A 21,354-nucleotide genomic window follows, 5' to 3' on the forward strand; every position below is an offset into this window, starting at 1 on the left:
TCAAAGGGAAGAAAACATCTAAAAACAAGCTTAGAAAAGTGATTCTAACTTCCTTCATTTGGATTTTCAAATTATTTCACAGATAAAACTGAGAGCTAAAAATGTATACAATTTGTTTTTAACCAAGCAGATTATTTTGGAAATAAGATCTGCCATAATTAAATATACTTATTTATGTCATTATTTATGTCACTTAATTAAATATACTTAAATATGTCACTTATTTATTTATACTTCTCAAGTACCACTTGTAATCCAAACCAAAGAGTTTTTAAATCATTAATAATCTAAATAACAAAATACAGCAAAATCCATTACTTCTGATTAGTTGAAATAAAAATTCCTATGACAATAAATTTTACTGGTCTTTTACGAAGTACTTTTAGGGATATTGAAATACATGGAAGTGTCTTTACAGATTTCTTCTATCTTTATTTAGAGATTATTATGAATATACAATCCCCAAAACTAAAAACACTTAGAAAAAGATTTAAAATGTAAACAACAGACAAGGTTTTTTCAAAAAAATGAAGACAATGGGATGGCTTTTAAATAGTAATCTATTATTGCCTCATGAGGAAACAATAAACATACCAACACTGATAGACATTCTACAAATTAACTGGCCTATAATTTACAAAAGTATCAAGGTAAAATCAGGGAAAAACTGAGAATCTGTTGCAGATTGAAGAAAGCTAAGGAGACACGGTAACGAAATGCCTCTGCACTGAATCCTTTTCCTATATAAGACTTTTTGGAAAAACTGTTACATTTTTTAAAAGTTTGAGGATTAGATGGTATCAATGTTAATTACCTGATTTTTTTTAATCCTCACCAGAGGACATTTTTTCATTGCTTTGCAAGGATGTTCAACCCACGGCCATGGCCCATGGGTCCCATGCAGCCCAGGATAGCTATGAATATGGCCCAACACAAAATCATAAATTTACTACTTAAAACATTTTTTTTTTTTTTTTGCTCATCAGTGTTCACTGTTTGTTTACTTAATGTGTGGCCCAAGACAACTTTTCTTCCAGTGTGGCCATAAGGTTGGACACCCCTGATAAAGAGAGAGAGGAATACAGAGAGGAAGGGAGGAAATGAGAGAAGGAGGAAGAGAGGGAGGGAGGAACAGGGAGAGCGAGCGAGAGAGAAATATCAATATGAGGTAAACATTGATCAGTCGCCTTCTTGTATGCACCCTGAATAGGGGAGGAACACACAACCTCTGCATGTGCCCTACCAGAAATCAAAACCACAACCCTTTAGTTATGAGACAATGCTCCAACCATCTGAGCCACACTGGCCAGGGGTAATTACCTGATTTTGATGACTGTACTATGCTTATGCAGTAGAATGTACTTGTGTCTAGAAAATACACACCAAAGTATTCAGGGATAATGAGGCATCATAACAGCAAGTTATTCTCAAATGCTTCAAACAGAACAAAAAGTTCTGTGTCCTGTACTTGCAACTTTTCTTTAAGTTTAAAATTGCCCCCCCAAATGTTTTAAGTCATCTTTATTACTGAGTCACAAAAATAAGAACAGGACTTATTTTTATGTTTCCTGATTCAGAAGTATTTAGTAATAAATGTTCTAGGGAAGAACACGACTAAATAAAATTTCTCTAAAAAGAGGATATATAGATTTTTTTCATGAATTTAAATTAAAAAAGGATGGCCCCATTCAAATTAAATAGTGATAAATTTGAAGGGCCCTAAATTCTCTGAATTGCAGTCCTCTAAAGAGCTTCTTGACCTTCCACCCCAACATTCTTCCTTCTTATATTTTGAATAAATGGATGTGTACATGCTAGGTACTGGGAATATAGCCATAATCACAACACACACCTATGGAAGTCAGATATTGAATGATAGGACAAATAACTATATAAATATAATAATAAATGCTATGAAGCAAAAGTATAGGATGTTGTAAAAACAGTTGATAAAGAACCCTAATAATATGTATACAAATGAGACACAGGACAAAAGGGGGCATTAGGGAAAAACTGTTCATAAGTACAATTTATGCTTAAGACCTCAAGCATGAATGGGAGAGTTAGCTAGGTGAGACATGCCTATAAGGCCATGGCTGGTGTGGCTCAGTGGACTGAGTGCCAGCCTGAAAACCACAGGGCTGCCAGTTCAATTCCCAGACAGGGCACATGCCTGGGTGCGGGTCAAGTCCCCAGTTAGGAGGGTGTAAGAGGCAACCACACACTGACGTTTCTCTCCCTCTCTTAAAAAAAAAAAAAAAAAGAATATATGCCAAGGCACTGCCATGGCAGACAGCATTTATTAAATCCTGGAATTTAAAAGTCCAAAAGGGTTAACAGTTAAGGGATGTAACTAAAAATAAAGGTAGACATCAGGCCTTTAAAGAGCCATAAATGCCATTTAAAAGGTTTTAAGATTTCTTCCCTTGCAGTCACTGATTTGCAAGCCTTTTTTGTTATTCAACCCTAATTTCAAGTCAACTCTTACACAGAATCTCCATATAAAATATAAACAAAAGCAACACTGCCCTGCCTAAAGGGTGCTTTAGAACTTCAACTGAGCCTCCTATTTACTTATGCGAGTACAAAGGCAAAAACAGACAGCTACTGAGTAAAGAGAAAGCAATATCAGAAATAATATATGGAGGGTCAATATTAGACTTCTACTCAGAAACTGATAAAATATTTGAATTGAACAGATAAAAAAATCTTATTTGTATAAAAGGAACTAAACCCAAGGGAATGGTGAGAGGTACCAGAGCACAATGGAAGGTACAGGAACTAGTGTTAGCAGCAAGAGCAGTACCTTCAAATCCCAAATAAAATGGGGGCATAAGAGACTATGGGAATTTGGAAGGGAAAGTCACATAGAGAAGGCCACCTTGAGGGGAGTAGTAACTTGTCTTGGGACATAGCCAACCCAAGGAAAGAAGCCAGGGAAATAAATATTCTTAGCTTACCTTCCTCACCACTTCTGATCTGCCTATGTTCCACACTGGCTGCACTCAATCTGAAGCCAGAAGTCAAAGATGCCCATTGACACAATCCATAGAGGTAAGCCCCCCAGAGTAAAGGCCAGGGAGGCGACAGTACATCAGGAAGGTCAAAGATAAGTTGTCTGTCATGTAGAAGTACGCACAGAAGTACTAGGAAAGATTAAACCTGACCTTCTGGGACCAAGGAAAAGGTCTTCATGAGCAGGAACAGTTAAGCTGAAGCCTAAAGAATGAGCAGAAGTTAGCCAGGCAAAGGAAATAGGGTAGACAGACATTCTAATAAGCAAGGCAACCAGCCACTATAGGTACACTTCTAGAACAGTAAGTGCATTAGGATGTTTGAACCACAGAATATGAAGCAAGAAAGGCAAAGGAATGAAGTGAGAGAGGCGAGGTGAGACAAGATCATCCTTGCATCAACACCATGCTAACAATGTAGCCTTTATCCTGAAGGCAAACTTCAAGGATTGATACATCACCTGATAGAAGTGGGTGTGGCTTTTTAATAAAACTAATGAACACAGACGTTTTGGGGTATTTTTTAATATGCGTTTTAAGTCAATTTTCTTATTTCTTGATTGAATAACTCTTGCCTGGTCATTTCACAAGAACTGCATGCCAGAGTGAGAGTACAGAGAATGCAAACATTTGCAATACATAAGTTCTAACCACTTCAGACTTTTTAAAAATTTCTCCACATTCAGACTTTTTCAGGGATGAGGCAAGCAAAATACTGTTGTTAACGACCACATTAAGTTATCTATTTAAGATTCTGAACCAAATTACTGGTAATTCAAAATTTACACTAGGATATATTCATTGTGCTTTGAAATGGGGAACTTCCTCAAAACAACACTGATACCTCTGTCCTATTTGCAAAGGATTTCAAATAGATCAGATTTTCAAAAGTACTACAATGATAATTCAAAGATTTAAGGATCTAGTCCTTGCCACACCTCATGAGATAGGGATACAATAATGCACAAAATAGATGAGGTTCCGGTCATCACTAAATTTACCTCTAAGAGAAGGTACAGGCACTAAGTAAGTAAACATGACAAATTTGTTATGTGCTACAAATATAAGCAACAAGGATGAGGTAAAAAAAAATTATTAGATTTAGGCCCTGGCTGGTGTAGCTCAGTGGATTGAGCGCGGGCTGCGAACCAAAGGGTCGCAGTTTGATTCCCAGTCAAGGCACATGCCTGGGTTGCAGGCCAGGTCTCCAGTAAGAGACACATGAGAGGCAACCACTCATTGATGTTTCTCTCCCACTCTTTCTCCTTCACTTCCCCTCTCTCTAAAAATAAATAAATATTTTTTAAAAGAGTAAATTAATCTTGACATAAGGAAACAAAAAGAAATAATTAAGAGCAGAATGAAAATCAACACAATAGAAAACAGAAAACAACACAGAAGATTAATGAAACCAGAAGCTGAGAGGTTTTTTTAGACAAACTAACCATACTGGTCAGTTAAAGAGAGAGAAGACACCACTTACCAAGATCAAAAATTAGTCATGTGATATCGCTACAGCTTCTATAGTTATTAAAATAGTAAGAGAATGTTATTAACAGCTTTATGCAAATAAATATAACTTCAGTGAAATGGCCAAATAATCCTGGAAGAACACACAGCTCACTCAACAGGAAACAGATAAATAGAATAGCTCTGTATCTACAGAAGTAATTAAATATATAGTTAAAAACCTCCCTACCAAGAATACTCTAGCTCCAGATGGCTTCACTGGTGAATTCCGTCAAATATTTAAAGAACAAATACCAATTCCACACACACTTTCCCACAAAATTGAAGATGAAGAAATACTGTCCGATATATTCTATAAGACCAGATTTACACTGACACTAAAACCAGGCATTACAAGAAAACTATAGACCAGTAACTCTCTGGAACATAGAAGCAAAAGTTATTAACAAAACTAGCAAAGTAAGACTAACAATCTATGAAGTGGATAACACATCACAACCAAGCAGAGTTTGCCCCAGGAAAGCAAAGCCAGTTAACATTTAAAAAAAAACGTAATTTACCATATTAACAGACCAAAAAATATATACATGATTATTTCAACAAACACAGAAAGTATATGACAAAACCCATTACCCATATCTGATAAAAACTCAGCAAACTAGCACTAGAAAGCAACTTCTGCCTGAAGCATATTTCTAAAAAATCTATATAGACTATAATCATAGTAAAAGATTGAAAGCTTTCCACTACAATAGGAACAAGACAAAGATGTCCACTTTCACTACTCACATTCAACATTGTCTTGAAGCTTCAAACTAGCTCAGTAAGGCAAAAAATAAAAAGAAAATGCAAGAAAAATAGAAAGGGAAAGAAGTGAAACATTTTTTATAAACATGATCTTCTATGTACAATATAAAATCCAATGAGTCTACACAGTAACTACAACTATTAATGACTTTAACAAGGACACAAAGTATATCAACATCAATTGTATTTCTGTACATTTAAACATGCAATAATCAAGCTGAGATTATAAAAATAATATAAAAAAATGCATACACTTACAATAGCTAAATGCTGGAAACACCTTACGTGCCCATCAATGAATGACTGGATCAAAAAACTGATACATTTACACAATGGCATACTATGCAGCAGAAAAAAAGAAGAAAGAACTCCTACCCTTCATGACAGCATGGATGAAACTGGAGAGTATTATGCTAAGTGAAAATACGCCACACAGTGAAAGACAAATAACATGTGATCTCACCTGTATGTGGAACCTAATCAACAAAACAAAAAATAAGCAAAAAAGGAAGAGATACGGAAATAAAGAACAAACTGAGAGTGACCAGAAGGGTGGGAACAGGAGAATAATGGGGGAAAGAAGGGTCAAGTCAAGGAACATGAACAAAGGACCCATGGACAAGGACAGTGGACTGGGAATCTCTTTGGGAGTGGGGGTTGGACAAGACAGGGGACAGCAACAGGGGGAAAACTGTAATTGAATGACAATAAAATAAATAAATAAAAGTATGTGTATGAGCTATGTCTTGTTCTGATGGGATGCACATATGTACTTTTCCATGGAAAAATCAAATTGTAAATTAAAGTATATGATTCTGTTCTTATATGAAATAAATCCTACATGTGTTAGTTTCTGGGCACATGAATAAAGGTGTAGAAAGACGTTGAAAAAATGCATATACTTTGGGATAAATCTGACAAAGATATGCAAGGCTTAAATACTGAAATCTAAAGTGAAGCCACTTTATGAAAAGTGTTCAACATCATTAATCAGTAGGGAAGGGAAATTAAAACCACAGTAAGACATTACCACACACCTATTAAAATGGCTAAAATTAAAACTGACCACTGCAAGTGCTGGTGAGAATGTGAAGCAACTAGAACTCTCATTATTGCAGGTGGGGAAGTAAAATCATACAATTATTTTGGAAAACAATTTGGCTATAAATTTGGTTATAATGTTAAACAGACATCTACAGCCATTTCATTCAATGGTACTTAATTTACACAAGAGAAATAAAAACAAAAGACCATTATACAAATGTTCAGTTTCATTTATAATAGACAAAACCTGAAAACAATCCAGATGTCCATCAACGTGTGGATAAACAAAAATGTGGAACAGAACAGTTTTCAGCAATAAAAAGGAGTGAGCCATTTTTACATACCACATGGATAAATCTCAAAATAACTATGCTGATTGAAAGTAGCCAGAACAAAAAATGATAACAATGTCAGTAAGTGAATTACACTGGCTGTTCACTATTAGAAAAATCTATCTTTGCATTTCTCAAAAAAACCTTGCCCAATCATGTTTTAAAAAAAGAAAAAGAAAAAAAAAGTAGCCAGACAAAAAATAGTATATACCATTCATATAAGATTTTTGAAAATATAAACTATTCCATAGTGACAGAAAACCTGAGAACAGGGAATGGAAAAGAGAGATAACAAAGGAGTATAAGAAAAAAAATTTTTTTAAGGTTTTATTTAGCCCTGGCTGGTGTGGCTCAGTGGACTGAGTGCCAACCTGCAAACCAAAGCTCTGTGGATTCAATTCCCAGTGAGGGCACATGCCTGGGTTGTAGGCTGGGTCACAGGCAGGGGGGCGTGTGAGAGGCAACCACATAATGATGTTCCTCTCCCTCTCTCCTTCCTTTCTCTCTCTCTAAAAGTAAATAAATAAAATCTTTATTTTTATTTTTTTGTTTTTATTCTTTTAAGATTTTATTTATTTTTAGAGAGAGAGGAAGGGAGGGAGAGGGGGGGAGAAATACCTATGTGAGAAACATCAATTAATTTGATCAATCGATTGCCTCTACACCCTGTACCAAGGACCTGGACCACAACCCAGGCATGTACCCTGAATGGGAATCGAACTGGTGACCCTCTGGTTTGCGGGTTCCAGGGCAGGAGTATGAGGAAATTTTGGGAGGATGTTTATCATCTGGAAGGTATTGATGGTCATAGATAATGTACGTATCAAATTTTACAAAACTATATGCATACAATTAAGTATGCAACTTATTTTACTTCAAGCAAGTCTTAAAGGAGGAACAGAGTAAGTGGTGATGGCTGCACAACAATGTGACTATAATTAATGCCCCTAACCTATACACTTATTTAAAAATGGTTAAAATGTAGGCTTATACTGAACTCAAAGCTAAAGCTGCAAGTAGTAATAACTATAGTCAATCAGTAAGAAGATGAATAAGGAATCCATATATCCAGGCTATCTACTCCTTTGACAAATGCTGCCAGTTGCTTAAATGTGAATTTAAAGCTGTTTACAAGCTGTTACCTGGGAGATGTGATTGATGGAAGATTCCATTCTCCGAAGCTGAGAGGCTTGGATGTCCAGCAATTGGAGTACATTGTTGGCCAATGCATTTATTTGATAAGCAACACTAGCTAGGGACTGGGTTGTGTAGGCTTTGGTCTCTTCTAAAGCTTTTCTCTTGTCTGTAGCCTGAAATAAAAAAAACAACCAATACTTAATTAAGTTAACATTAATTAAACACCTATTCTATAGAAAAACCAAACTCAATCAGAAAATTTATCAGACCAATCTGACAGTCTCATGAACCTGCAAAGCTATGGCAGAAATCCCTATCAGCCAGATGTGAACGACTTCCTCCTGAGTAGCCATCCCCTGAGGTCCACTAAAGAAGCCACCAAGCAACTGACATCAGAGGCACACTGTAATACTTGGTGCCAAGTTGCTTAAAGCCCCATAATCATCAATTTCTTGCATTACATCTTTAGGACCTGATGGTAGCCCAAGCTGCCAAAACACTGTTGAGATTTTAGCCTAACGAGTTCATAATATTGCTGCCTTGGTAACTATTTTCTGTGTCTAACGGGCCTGCAGGGCTCTTGAACTGACCCTAGCTCCTCCAGCAAGCACATACCTAGATAAGAGCCCTCAAGAGTTAAAGACTGAATGCTTTCCACTAAAATGGGATCTAGACAAAAATGTCCACTTTCACTACTCATTCAACACTGTCTTGAAGCTTCCAACTAGTGCAATAAATAAACATGTTCTTGATATGACTCTCCCCTCCAGGCCCTTTGTGATAAATAGTCTCTTTTGCCTCCCCTTTAGTTCCCCTTAGATAAGACCCCATCACCACCGGAGATTATCAAAAACCTGCTCTTTTTGGTTTGAACTGACCAGTCCAGCCTTAGCCTAGGAACCCCAAAGCACTCCACTCACAGAGCCTAACTGAAGGCATTTGCCCCAGGTCCTGCTGCTGACACTCTGTGCTTACTCTGCACTAACCTCCCCATGTGTATATCCTCAAGGAATACTGTATACCTCCTCCAGAACCTGTAAGTACTAAAACTTCTCTATTTTGCTTCCCTTTCATTCTTTTCTTGAACTAACTTTGACTCATCATCTGATTACATCCCAAGGTTCTACTTACCTAATGTTAAAAAAAATCCTAACACCCACTAACAATGATACAGTCTAAATTCATTCTACCTTTTATTCCTGTTTACATTAATTACCATCAGAAATCCTACCTTCCTGCTATCCATTATGATCAAGAGTCTCATCTCCACAAAAACTACTGTTAATCTTACGACCCAATCCTCTACTCACCCATTCTTCCCAAACTCCTATACCTAACTCAGAGTAAGGTGGTGAGCAAAGTTCAAAGCAAAGCTTAGTAAAAAAAAAAACACAACCAAAACACAGAAAATTGAACAAAATGGAAGTCCAACAACAACGAACCGTTCAGCCAGACCGGTAAGAGGGGCAGAGCCAGCGATTGGCAGAGCGGGGTTGTGCAGGAAAACTCAGCCAGACCGACCCAGACGCTTGGACTGCGGTTGGCAGACCCCAGGTGTGGGGTTGTGATGGGCAGACCTGGTGAGGGCACAAGGCGGCAGGCTGACCACAGTCACACATTCCCGAGCAGATAAACCAGGCGAAGGAGCGAGCGGTGAGGTGGACAGTGCACGCCCCAGTGGTGGGACACAGCAGAGGGGTCCGCCTTTGCCCTCTTTGACCCCGCCCCCAAATACAGCATCACAACCTAGTGACTGAGTTGCCCTGCCATGGTGAACACCTACAGCTCTGCCCCTTATAGCTAACAGGCGCGAACATACCAAATCATTATGGCTCAAGAAGAACTCAAAGCTCCAGAGCCAATAACTCTAAGTGACCAAGAAATAGACAACCTATCAGATGCACAGTTCAAAACACTGGTGATCAGGATGCTCACAAAACTGGTTGATTTTACTCACAAATTAGAGGAACACATAAAGGCTAAGCTATTGAAATGAAGGGAAATATACAGGACACCAATAGTAATGGAAAGGAAACTGGGACTCAAATCAAGGGAGTGGACCAGAAGGAAGAAGAAAATGGCCAAACAGAAAAGGATGAAGAAACAAGAATTCAAAAAAATGAGAAGAGGCTTAGGAACCCTCAGGACATCTTTAAACATTCCAATATCTGAATTATAGGGGTACCAAAGGGGGAAGAAGAAGAGCGACAAGTGGAAAACTTACTTGAACAAATAATAAAGGAGAACTTCCCCAATCTGGCAAGGGAAATAGACTTCCAGGAAGCTCAGAGAGTCCCAAAGAAGTTGGACCCAAGAAGGAACACACCAAGGCACATCATAATTGCATTAGCCAAGATTAAAATGAAGGAGAGAATCCTAGAAGCAGCAAGACATAAGAGGACAGTCACCTACAAAGGAGCTCCCATCAGACTGTAAGCTGATTTCTCAAAAGAGACCTTACAGGCAAGAAGGGGCTGGAAAGAAGTATTCCAAGTCATGAAACCCAAAGACCTACAACCAAGATTACTCTGTCCAGCAAAACTTTCATTTAGAATGGAAGGGCAGATAAAGTGCTTCTCAGATAAGATCAAATTCAAGGAGTTCATCATCACCAAGCCCTTATTATATGAAATGTTAAAGGGACTTATCGAAGAAAAAGAAGATAAAAAATATGAACAGTAAACTCAAAGTTATTAACAACCACACCTAAAACACAAGCAAACAAAGAGGACAGCTAGATCAGGAGCAGAACCATAGAAATGAAGATCACATGGAGGGTTAGCAACAGGGGAGTGGGAGGAGAAGGGGGGATAAGGTACAGAAAATAAGTAGCATACAAGGTAGGTAGAAAATAGGGAGAAGAGCAAAAAATAGTATGGGAAATATAGAATCTAAAGAACTTGAGACACGTGGACATAAACAAAAGGGGGGAATGGTGGGGGAGGAGGTGTGCAGGGTGGAGGGGAATGGAGGGAGGAAATAGGACAACTGTAATGGCATAATCAATAAACTATATTTTTAAAATTTTTTAAAAAAAGCAAAGCTCAAAGTGAAGTTCAAAGACAAGTAATAAACTATGAGGGTCGGAGAAGCAGCAACTTATATCACAAAGGGTAAATATCATTAATAATCTAAAAGTGAGCCCTGGCTGGTATAGGTCAGTGGATTCAGTGCCGGCCTGCAAACCAAAGGATTTGGGGTTCCATTCTCAGTCAGGGCACATGCCTGGGTTGCAGGCCAATTCCCAGCGGAGGACGCATGAGAGGCAACCATACACTGATATTTCTCTCCATCTCTCCTTCCCTTCCCCTCTAAAGATAAATAAATAAAATATTTTTAAATAAAGATTTGTTTTAAAAAAATAAAATAAAAATGGAGAAAGGCCAAGAATCAATGGGGAGAGAAATAGAATAGAGATCTAACAGTTCACAAGCACTGCTTGTGTTCAAGTAACCCTTATTTTACTTACTAATGGACCCAAAGCACAATAGTGATGCTGGCAATTCAGATATGCCAAAGAGAAGCCATAAAATGCTTCCTTTAAGTGAAAAGGTAGAAAGTTATTGACCTAGTAAGAAAAAAAATTTCTATGCTAAGGCTGCTAAGATCTATGGTAAGAATGATTTTTTTTCTATCTATAAAACTGTCAAGAAGGATAAAGAAATTCATGTTAGTTTTGCTATAGCACCTCAAACTGCAAAATTTATGGCCACAGTACATGGTAAGTACTTAGTTAAGATAGAAAAGGCATTAAATTTGTGGGTGGAAGACATGAACAGAGATCATATTGCCATAACTATTATTACACTGTATTGTTAAATTGTTCTATTTTATTAATTATTATTAGTATCTTACTATAACTAATTTATAAGCTTTATCATAGGTATAAATGTAGTACAGAAAAAATATAGTGCTTATATGGTTCAGTACTATCCCCAGTTTCAGGTATCCACTGGGGGTTTGAAGCGTTTCTCCCATGGATAAGGGGGACTACTATACTAAATAATGGTGAGAAATATCATTATTACCACTATATCATGATCTGCAGAATATTGCTAAGGTGAAAAAACAAGATGAAAAAAGATGTTTACAGAATGCTAACTATTTAACTGGAAAGGGGGACAGACAGAAAAATATATGCTTATATTCTTCGAGAAAAAAGAATACACTACTACTTCCATTTTTAATTATATAAGAGTGAGGGCTTAAGTTGGAAGGAACATGGATAAAATTCTTTAAGCATTACTTGTTTAGTAGATTTGTTTCAGAACTGTGTAAATAATTTATACAATTATGAAACAAAATAAAAATTTGAAAAGTAATTCCCCAAAATTAAATATATAATTAATCAACAAGCCTAACTATGCATCCAATTGGTGGCTTAACCAGAGAGGAAACATTCTAAAAGTGACTTCAAAGCACAGGAATTTGATTGTACACTCATAATGGGATTTAATCCTTAGGACAAAAATAATTGAAAGAGCCCTGGCTGGTGTAGCTCAGTGGATTGAGTGCAGGCCTGGGAATCAAAGGAGCGGTTCGATTCCCATTCAGGGCACATGCCTGGGTTGCAGGCCAGTTCCCATCAGAGGACACATGAGAGGCAACCATACATTGATATTTCTCTCCCTCTCTCCTTCCCTTCCCCTCTAAATATAAATAAATAAAATCTTTTAAAAATTTTTTAAATAATAATAATTGAAAGAGAGGAAAAAAAAACCCGAAACTGTTTTCAATCACTGTACTCCTGATGGTAGTTTTGGAATTTTTATCCTGAGACTGTTGTTTGTGTAGTATGGGATAAAGGAAGTCATTCATTATGTTTTGTCATTGAGAACTGGGATTTTTGGCATGGTTCAAAAGAAATTCTGATGTAAGACAAAGTTAATAAAAAAAACTGTAGTTCTGGATTTAAACTGAAAGCATCAGTTTGAACCCAATTTGTATTTTTTCATATCATAATCAATATACTAGTTCTGTCCAACAAAAAGGCCTAAATGTACAAAACGTGGTGACTATAGCTGATAACATTGTATTATATAACTGAAATTTGCCGAGAGAGTAAAACTTAAATATTTTCACCAAAAAAGGAAAGATAAATATGTGAGGTGACGAATGTGTTAACTAAATGGGACAAATCCTTTTACAATGTATGCTTACATCAAATTATCATGATGTAGACTTTAAATATCTTATAGTTTTGTCAATTATACCTTAGTAAAGCCAGAGAGGGAAAGAGGAAATAAGAGATCTAAAAACAATGACTGCCTAGCAGCTATGCAGTACTCCTAATTATTCAAATTGTAATCTGTCATATTACTGTCCAAACTAATGAATCCAGACTCCTAGATGGCTACAAGTCTAAGACAAAAGATGTACAAAATACACATGGAACATGTATATCACAAAGAATGTGGAAGGAACAAGGACTACTCTAGGATCAGGTCAAAAGGACTCAGTAAATAACTGCAATAAGCTGCTATATAGGCCAATGATGGGACAATGCAAACATCAATGAGGATAATTATAATAGAATGATACATAATCTGTAACAATATTAAAAAAATAAAAACTAAAAGTCACTGGCCAGTTTTGGAGGAGGCTAAGGACCACCTCATTTCGGGAAGGGAGAAGGCAGCTTTATTAAAGTATGAAATATATAAAATACAAGAAATTTAAGTATGGCTTCCTTTCAAGCTTGGTGTGTTTGGGTGGGTGATGGGTTTCCATGTAAGTTCAATGTATCATGAAGTGTTTGGGGCCCATTTACCCAGCCATTGTATGTTTGTCCATGAATGTAAGGTGTTCCAGTTTTGTAAATCCAAGTGTCATAAAAACTTCACAAAGAAACACAATCCTTGCAAGGTCAGGTGGAGTAAAGCATTCTGTAAAGCAGCTAACATTGGATGATTCATCTGAATTTGAGAAACGCAGAAATGAACTTGTCAAATACCAGTGAAAGGTAGGGAATGAAATGGTTGATGAGCTGATACAATGAAGAGTCAAAGAGATCAAACAGAAACATCAAACTAAATTTATAATGAACAGGTTGGAGAAAAATAAAGAACTACAGAAAGCTCAGGACATCAGAGAAGTCAAGCAAAACATTTATCTCATCCAGGCCATTTTTGCATGCTAAGAGAAGCAGCTGGAAGGCAAAAATAGTACAGAAATTACAAGAGGATATAGACATGTAAGTTGTTTCTGACGATCTTACTGTCTACCCATTTCTACGAGTGCACTGGAAAATCTGCTTTAGAGACTTAGAACGTCTAAGTTATTGATTTATTTTTTACATAAAGTGACTCAAGTAGAAAGGTGACTAAAAATATATCTCTTCTATATTGCTGTCTACAAAACATCAGATATTACAGATACTAGGTGGTATCTTACCACCTAGTACATTAATGAAATTAAATCTTCACTAATAGATGTACTCATGAAAATTCTGTAAATACAGAAGCAAATTGTGGACATAAAATGATTATGCCACGTGGATTATGACACTAGGAAGCACTTCTGTGATAACTAACGGCAAAAATTTATGGCTAGTGATATAAAAATTTTTTCTTTGCAGTAAAAATATCCCCTTTATTGACGTTATAGAAAGAAGGAGAGACTTCCGCCAAGATGGAAGCATACATGGAGACGCCTTGCTTTCTCACACAACCAAGTTTAGAGACAACAAAATATTAGCAACAGAAATCACAGCCAGAACACAGAAAATTGAACTTTTCGAAAGTCTGATAACAATGAATGCTTCAGCCTGACCGTTAGAGGGGGGAAACCAGCAGCTGGCCGAGCAGGGTTGCACAGGAAAACTTGGTCAGACGGACTTAGGCGCACGGATCCCACGCGTGGGGTTGCAAAGGGTGGACCCAGTGAGCTACCCAGTGAGCAACTGGCGGATCCGGAGACAGCGCAGGGTGGTGGGTTGACTGTGTTGGCACATTCCTGCGCAGATAGACTGGCGAGGGAGTGGGCAGTGAGACAGGACCGAGCGGGTCCCAGCGACAGGAGGGAGCAGAGAGGACTGCCATTTCCCAGCTCTGACCCCGCCCCCACATACAGCGTCACAACGCCCCACCCCTAAGGCTCCGCTCTTCATACTTAACAGTTGGGAACAGACCAAAAATGGCTCAAGAAGATCTCAAAGCCCCAGAGCCCATAACTCTAAGGCAATGAAGAAATAGCAAAACTTTCAGATGCACAGTTCAAACACTGGTGATCAGGATGCTCACAGAAATAGTTGATTTTAGTCACAAATTAGAGGAACATTTGAAGGCTAAACTAATTGAAATGAAGGGAATTGCACAGGAAACACATAGGGATGAAAAGGAAACTGGGACTCAAATCAATGGAGTGGACCAGAAGAAAGCAAATAATGGCCAAACAGAAAAGAATGAAGAAGCAAGAATTCAAAAAAATGAGGAGAGTCTTAGGAACCTCCAGGACATCTTTAAACACTCCAACATCCAAATTATAGGGGTACCAGAAAGGGGAAAGGAACAGCCACCAGTGGAAAACTTATGTGAACAAATAATAAAGGAGAATTTCCCCAATCTGGCAAAGGAAATAAACTTCCAGGAAATCCAGGAAGCTCAGAGAGTCCCAAAGAAGTTGGACCCAAGAAGAAGCACACCAAGGCACATCATCATTACATTAGACAAGATTAAAATGAAGGAGAGAATCCTAGAAGCAGCAAGACATAAGAGGACAGTCACCTACAAAGGAGCTCCCATCAGACTGTAAGCTGATTTCCCAAAAGAGACCTTACAGGCAAGAAGGGGCTGGAAAGAGGTATTCCAAGTCATGAAATCCAAAGACCTACAACCAAGATTGCTCTATCCAGCAAAACTTTCATTTAGAATGGAAGGGCAGATAAAGTGCTTCTCAGATAAGATCAAATTCAAGGAGTTCATCATCACCAAGCCTTTATTATATGAAATGTTAAAGGGACTTATCTAAGAAAAAGTAGAAAATATGAACAGTGAAAGGACAGCAAACTCACAGTTATTAACAACCACACCTAAAACACAAGCAAACAAAGAGGACAGCTAAATCAGGAGCAGAACCATAGAAATGAAGATCTCATGGAGGGTTAGCAACAGGGGAGTGGGAGGAGGAGAAGGGGGGAAAAGGTACAGAAAATAAGTAGCATATATGGTAGGTAGAAAATAGATAGGGGGAGGGCAAGAATAGTATGGGAAATATAAAATCTAAAGAACTTGAGACACGTTGTCATAAACTAAAGGAGGGGAATGGCAGGGGTGGGGGGTGCAGGGTGAAGGGGAATGAAGGGCGGGAAATAGAACAACTGTAATGGCATAATCAATAAAATAAAAATTAAAAAAAAAGAAAGAAGGATACAACAATCTGTATGATAATTAGCCTCAAGTACTAATATCTTTTGATTTCAGTATTTCGGGTTTTAGTTTATTTATATCTTAGAAGAACATAATGGCCTCATATATTGAAGTCTAAACTATTTTGACCTAGTTTAACTGCTTGGATAGGCAATGGACATTGGAGGTGAGAGTTGAGTGGTCTGTTTCTGAAATGGCACTTTGCTCTAGAATACCCACTTTTGAGAAAATTCTAACATGAGATTCCTAGTAAAACAAGCTCAACAATAATTTAGAGGCAGAGGAATACAAAGCCTTTTAAAATCTACGATGTGCTTTTCTTTTAAAAAGCTGTTTTGCAAAATTAAAATTATGGGTAGAATATTTACACATTATTTGTACATAAAATCATATCTATAGTAAATGCGTACATATTTATTACTTCAAGGTATTAAAAAAGGTATGAAGTATCAATTACTTGGGAGAAAATAACTTCACCCACATGTACTACTCAAGTAGAAGATATATTTAAAGAAAAACCTATACTTAATACTTAAAAAGAAAATTTAAGTATGCAACTCAATGTGTTTTAACAAATGTATACAGTAGTGTAACCACCAGCAGAATCATGATAAAGAAGTTTTACCTCATGTCCTTAAGAGTCAACTCCCTCCCCATTCTCTTGACCCTGGAAAACCACTGATTACCTTTCTACACTACAGTTTTGCCTTTTCTAGAGTGTCCTATAAATTGAATCAAAAGTATATAGTCTCCTGTGTCTGGCTTCTTTTACTTCATATTGCTCTTGAAATTCATCCTTATTGCTAAGTGGTATTCCACTGTATGGTTTTACCACAATTTGCTTATCCACTTACTAGCTAATAAATATTTGGGTTGCTTCCAATTTGGGACTACCCAAATATTTCATGAATAACTCATGAATAATGTTGCTATGAACATGTTTAGTCTAAGTCTGTGTAGGAATATGTTTTCAATTCTCTTGGGCAATACCTAGGTTAAGTATCTTGGAGTGGAACTGCTACATTCATGTTAAGTACTGTATGTTTAACATTGTAAGAAACTGCCAAACTATTTTCCAAAGTAGTGGTACCATGTGGCATTCCCACCAGCGATGTAGGCAAGTTCTACTTTCTCCACATCCTTGGCAACACTTGGTATGGTCAGTCGTTTTAATTTTAACCATTCTAGTAAGTATACAGTGATATCTCATTGTGGTTTTCATTTCCGTTTCCCCATCAAATCATGATATTGAGCCTCTTTTAAAGGACTTATGTACCATCCAATTCTTCTTTGATAAAGTGTTCAAATCTTCCACCCATTTTTTAACTACGCTGTTTGCCTTCTTACTGAGTTCCTTATACAAGTCTCTTGTCCAATAGACTTGCAAATATTTCACAGTCTGTAGCTTGTCATTTCATGATTTTCAAAGTCTTTGAAAATAAAATGTTTTTCTATAGATGAAGTCTAATTTATCAATTTTTATTTTATATTTAATAATTTTTATGTCTTATTTTTTTAAATATTTGCCAAACTTAGTAATCAAGGCCACTAAAATTTTTCTCTCATGTTTTCTTCTAGAAGTTTTATAATTTTTGTTCTTGCATTAACATTGATGATGTGTTTTATATTAATTTATCACACATGGTATGAGTTAGGATAATGGTCAAATTCTTTCATTGCATATAGATATACAATTATTCCTCCATCATATGTATTTTCTTTTCTTCAATGAATTATCTTGACACTTTACTCAACAATCAATTGATTGCACGAGTATGGGGGGTACTTCTACACACCTTTGGGTTCTATTGGTATAGGCCCCCCCTTTTTTACTATTTTTTAAGTTTTACTTTATTTTTAGAAAAAGGGAAAGGGAAGGAAAGGGGGGAAGGGAAAAAGAAAAGCATTGATCAGTTCACCTCTAGCACAACCCCAACCAGGGGACCTGGCCTGCCATCTAGGCACGTGCCCTGACCAGAATCCGCCAGTGATACTTCAGTTCATAGGACGGCACCCAACTCACTGAGTCACGTTTGTCAAAGCTATTGATACATCTCTTGAGCCTCATCTAGTACTATACTGTATTGACTACTATAACTTTTGTAAGTTTTTAAATCAGGTACTACAAGTTCCCCAAATGTTTTTTTCTTTTTCAAGATTGTTTTGGATATTCAAAGTCTTTTGAACTTTCATATAAATTTTAGAATCAGCTTGTTAATTTCCACAAAAGAGCCTGATGAAATTTTGACTGAGACTTTATTAAATTTATACATCATCAACTTGGGGAAAACTTGCATCTTAACGATGTTAACTGTTCCAATCCATGAACCCAATAACTCTCTCCTATTATTCAGGTCTTCTTTAAATTTCCTTAGCAAAGTTTTTAAATTCCACATGCTGGTTACATATGCTTCATAAAGTTTATACCTGTATATTTCATACTTTTTCATTGTATCATAAGGGGATTGTTTCTATCATTTCAACTGCCAATTATTCACTGTAAGCATACAGAACTGACTTTTGAACACTGACCTCTCAATTCTACAACACTGCTAAACTCACTAACTATAGTCGCTTTTCTGTAAGATTCCTTTGGATAGTCTACAGAGACAATCAATAGCTAAATCAAATACAGCAGTCTTCCCTAAAAAGTTATGTTGTTTTTAAATAAAGACAATTTTACTTCTTTCTTTCTAATCTGTAATGCCTTGTTTCTTTACCTTGCTCTACTGCACAGGCTAGAAACTTCAGTACAATGTTGAACAGAAGTAGTTGTTCCTTACATTAGAGGAAATACATTTAATCTTTTATCATTAAAACATCAAATGAAGGGTTTTTTGCAGATGCTCTTTATGAGGCTATGGAACAACCACCTATTCTTAGATTGCTTACCAAACGTGACAGTTCAATCTTAAGTGAGACTGGGTAATTTTCAGTCATCCGTTGTATTCTAGAGTTTCACCTGTTTTCTTGTTTTCAGTGTACTTGCTGCAAACTGCACACTTTTGTTTTGTCTTACATAAGAGGAGGACAGACTGTTAGCTTTGCATTAAAATGTATTCTCCCTTCCTCCAGAACATAAAATTACACTTTATTTCCCTGCTTCCCTAACTGCTTGGTCATATAACTAAGTATTGTTAAGGGGGCGATAGCAGAAATGGATGCCACTTCCAGGCCTAATGGAGTCTCTGAGGCATCAGATAGAAATGGTGAGTCAAGGCCTGAATAACACAGTGGGGGCTGGTATACCAATCAAGTCATACCAATAAAGATTTAATCACGAGTCCTAGGCAGGTGGCTCAGCGGGTTGAGGCATCACAATGAATACCACAAGGATGTGGGTTCCATTCCCTGTCAGGCACATACCTAGGTCGCAGGTATATGCCAAATATTTCACATCAATGAGTCTCTCTCTTCTCTCCCTTACCCACCTTTCTCTCTCTCTCTGAAATCAATAAATAGACCTTCAGGTAAGGATATTTTATAAAAAAGCCCCCACAATTATTTCCACGATTGTCTTCCAAGCTGCTGACACCAATGTTGCACATTTTGATGCTGGTGCTTTTTTTAAAATATTTTTAGGTTTTATTTATTTATTTATTTTTAGAGAGAGGGGAAGTGGGGGAGAAGAAAGGGAAAGAAACACTAATGTGTGAGAGACTCTTCCATCAGCCCCCATCCAGGGGACTAGGCCCACAAACCAAGCATGTGTCCTGACCAGGAATTGAATCAGCAACCTTTTGGCTTATAAGCCAGTACTCAATCCACTAAGCCACACCAGCCAGGGCTGATGCTGTTGCTTTCTTAATTTTACTAGAAGGTGCCAAAAAAATTTGATGATACCAGCATATGATGCAGAACTAACAAGGACTAAGTTTTTCCTGCCTCATTCAACTGGAACTCCTCATAAGGCCACAGGTGTAGGATGAGAGTGAAGAAGCAAATAAGAGTATGAGCCACAAAAAAAGGTACATAAAATATTCAGTAACTCTCAGTCAAGATGGAGGCATAGACAGATATGCTTCACCTCTTCATGCAACAACAAAAAGAGTTACAACTAAGCCTCAAAACAAGTAACACCCAAAACTGTCAGAAAATCAAACTGTATGGCAGTCCAACTGCCAAGGATCTAAAGAAGTCACGTTCATCACGATGGGTAGGAGGGGTGGAGTCACAGAGACAAGGTGGAGAGGCACGGAGACACAGAGTGGTGTGGAGAGGAGGTGGCAGCAGAATGGGTACAGACAATCCCACATTCACATGTGGTGCATAAAATTCAAAAGGGAGACCTGGCAAATGAAAGGGTTACCAGTTCAATTCCCAGTCTAGGGCACAATCCTGGGTTGCGGGCAAGGTCCCCAATGGAGGGTGCTCACTCAAGAGGCAACCACACATGGATGTTTCTCTCCCTCTCTTTCTCCCGCCCTTGCCCTCTCTCTAAAAATAAATAAATAAAATCTTTTTTAAAAAATCAGAAGAGATACTTTGGGAGCAAGCATTCCCAGCCCCAGGCCAGACAGCATAGCCGAAGGTTCTAGCACCGGAAGATAAATCCACATAACTTCTGGCTGTAAAAACCAGTGGGGTTTAGGGCAGCAGAAAAAACAGCCTGATTTTCAGGAAACACCACTTAAAGGGCATCATCTTAAAATGTACATAAACCCACCCACTCTGGGATTCAACACCAGGACAAAAGCTAAAGGGGCTCCAGTCACACACAGGAAGTGGGTGAAGTGACTGGAAATGGGGCAAGTGCCAGGCAAACACCCAGGAGCACAGTCATCTCTCCATGCCCTCCCCTCACACAGAGGCACACAGCTACAAAGCAATGAAATGTGTTGCCCCACCCTGGTGGGGAGTCTTACCCAAGACTCCACCCTACACAATTTACAGGTGCCTTTAATAGGGAGTCAAAGCAGCTCTAATACACAGAAACAAACACAGGGAGACTGCCAAATTGAGAAGACAAAGAAATATGGTCCAAATGAAAGTACAGAACAAAACCCCAGAAAAAGAACTAAATGGAATGGAGATAATCAATCTACCAGATGCAGAGTTCAAAACACTGGTGATCGGAATGCTCAAAGAACTCATTTAGTACAGCAACAACACAAAAGAAAGAAATGATGAAGGTTATGCTAAGTGAAATAAAGAAAAGTATACAGAGAACCAACAGTATAGGGA

The 21,354-nt window shown here is 37.6% G+C and overlaps 1 protein-coding gene and 1 pseudogene across 10 annotated transcripts in view; one reads left to right on the forward strand and one right to left on the reverse strand.

The window, feature by feature from the left end:
* The window catches only part of ABI1 (abl interactor 1), a 122,116-nt gene that overhangs the window by 62,976 nt on the left and 37,786 nt on the right, over positions 1 to 21,354 (reverse strand). For all 10 annotated transcript variants that reach the window (XM_037146326.2, XM_053654785.1, XM_037146327.2 and 7 more), the window contains exon 2: positions 7,810 to 7,977. In XM_037146326.2, coding sequence (XP_037002221.2) covers positions 7,810 to 7,977 — 168 coding nt within the window. The remainder of the gene's footprint in view (positions 1 to 7,809; positions 7,978 to 21,354) is intronic.
* LOC128628614 (probable ribosome biogenesis protein RLP24) lies at positions 13,551 to 14,001 on the forward strand (annotated as a pseudogene).

Source organism: Artibeus jamaicensis, unplaced genomic scaffold (genome assembly GCF_021234435.1).
Source record: "Artibeus jamaicensis isolate MK-2021 breed Jamaican fruit bat unplaced genomic scaffold, CSHL_Jam_final contig_867, whole genome shotgun sequence".
Lineage (NCBI taxonomy): Eukaryota > Metazoa > Chordata > Mammalia > Chiroptera > Phyllostomidae > Artibeus > Artibeus jamaicensis.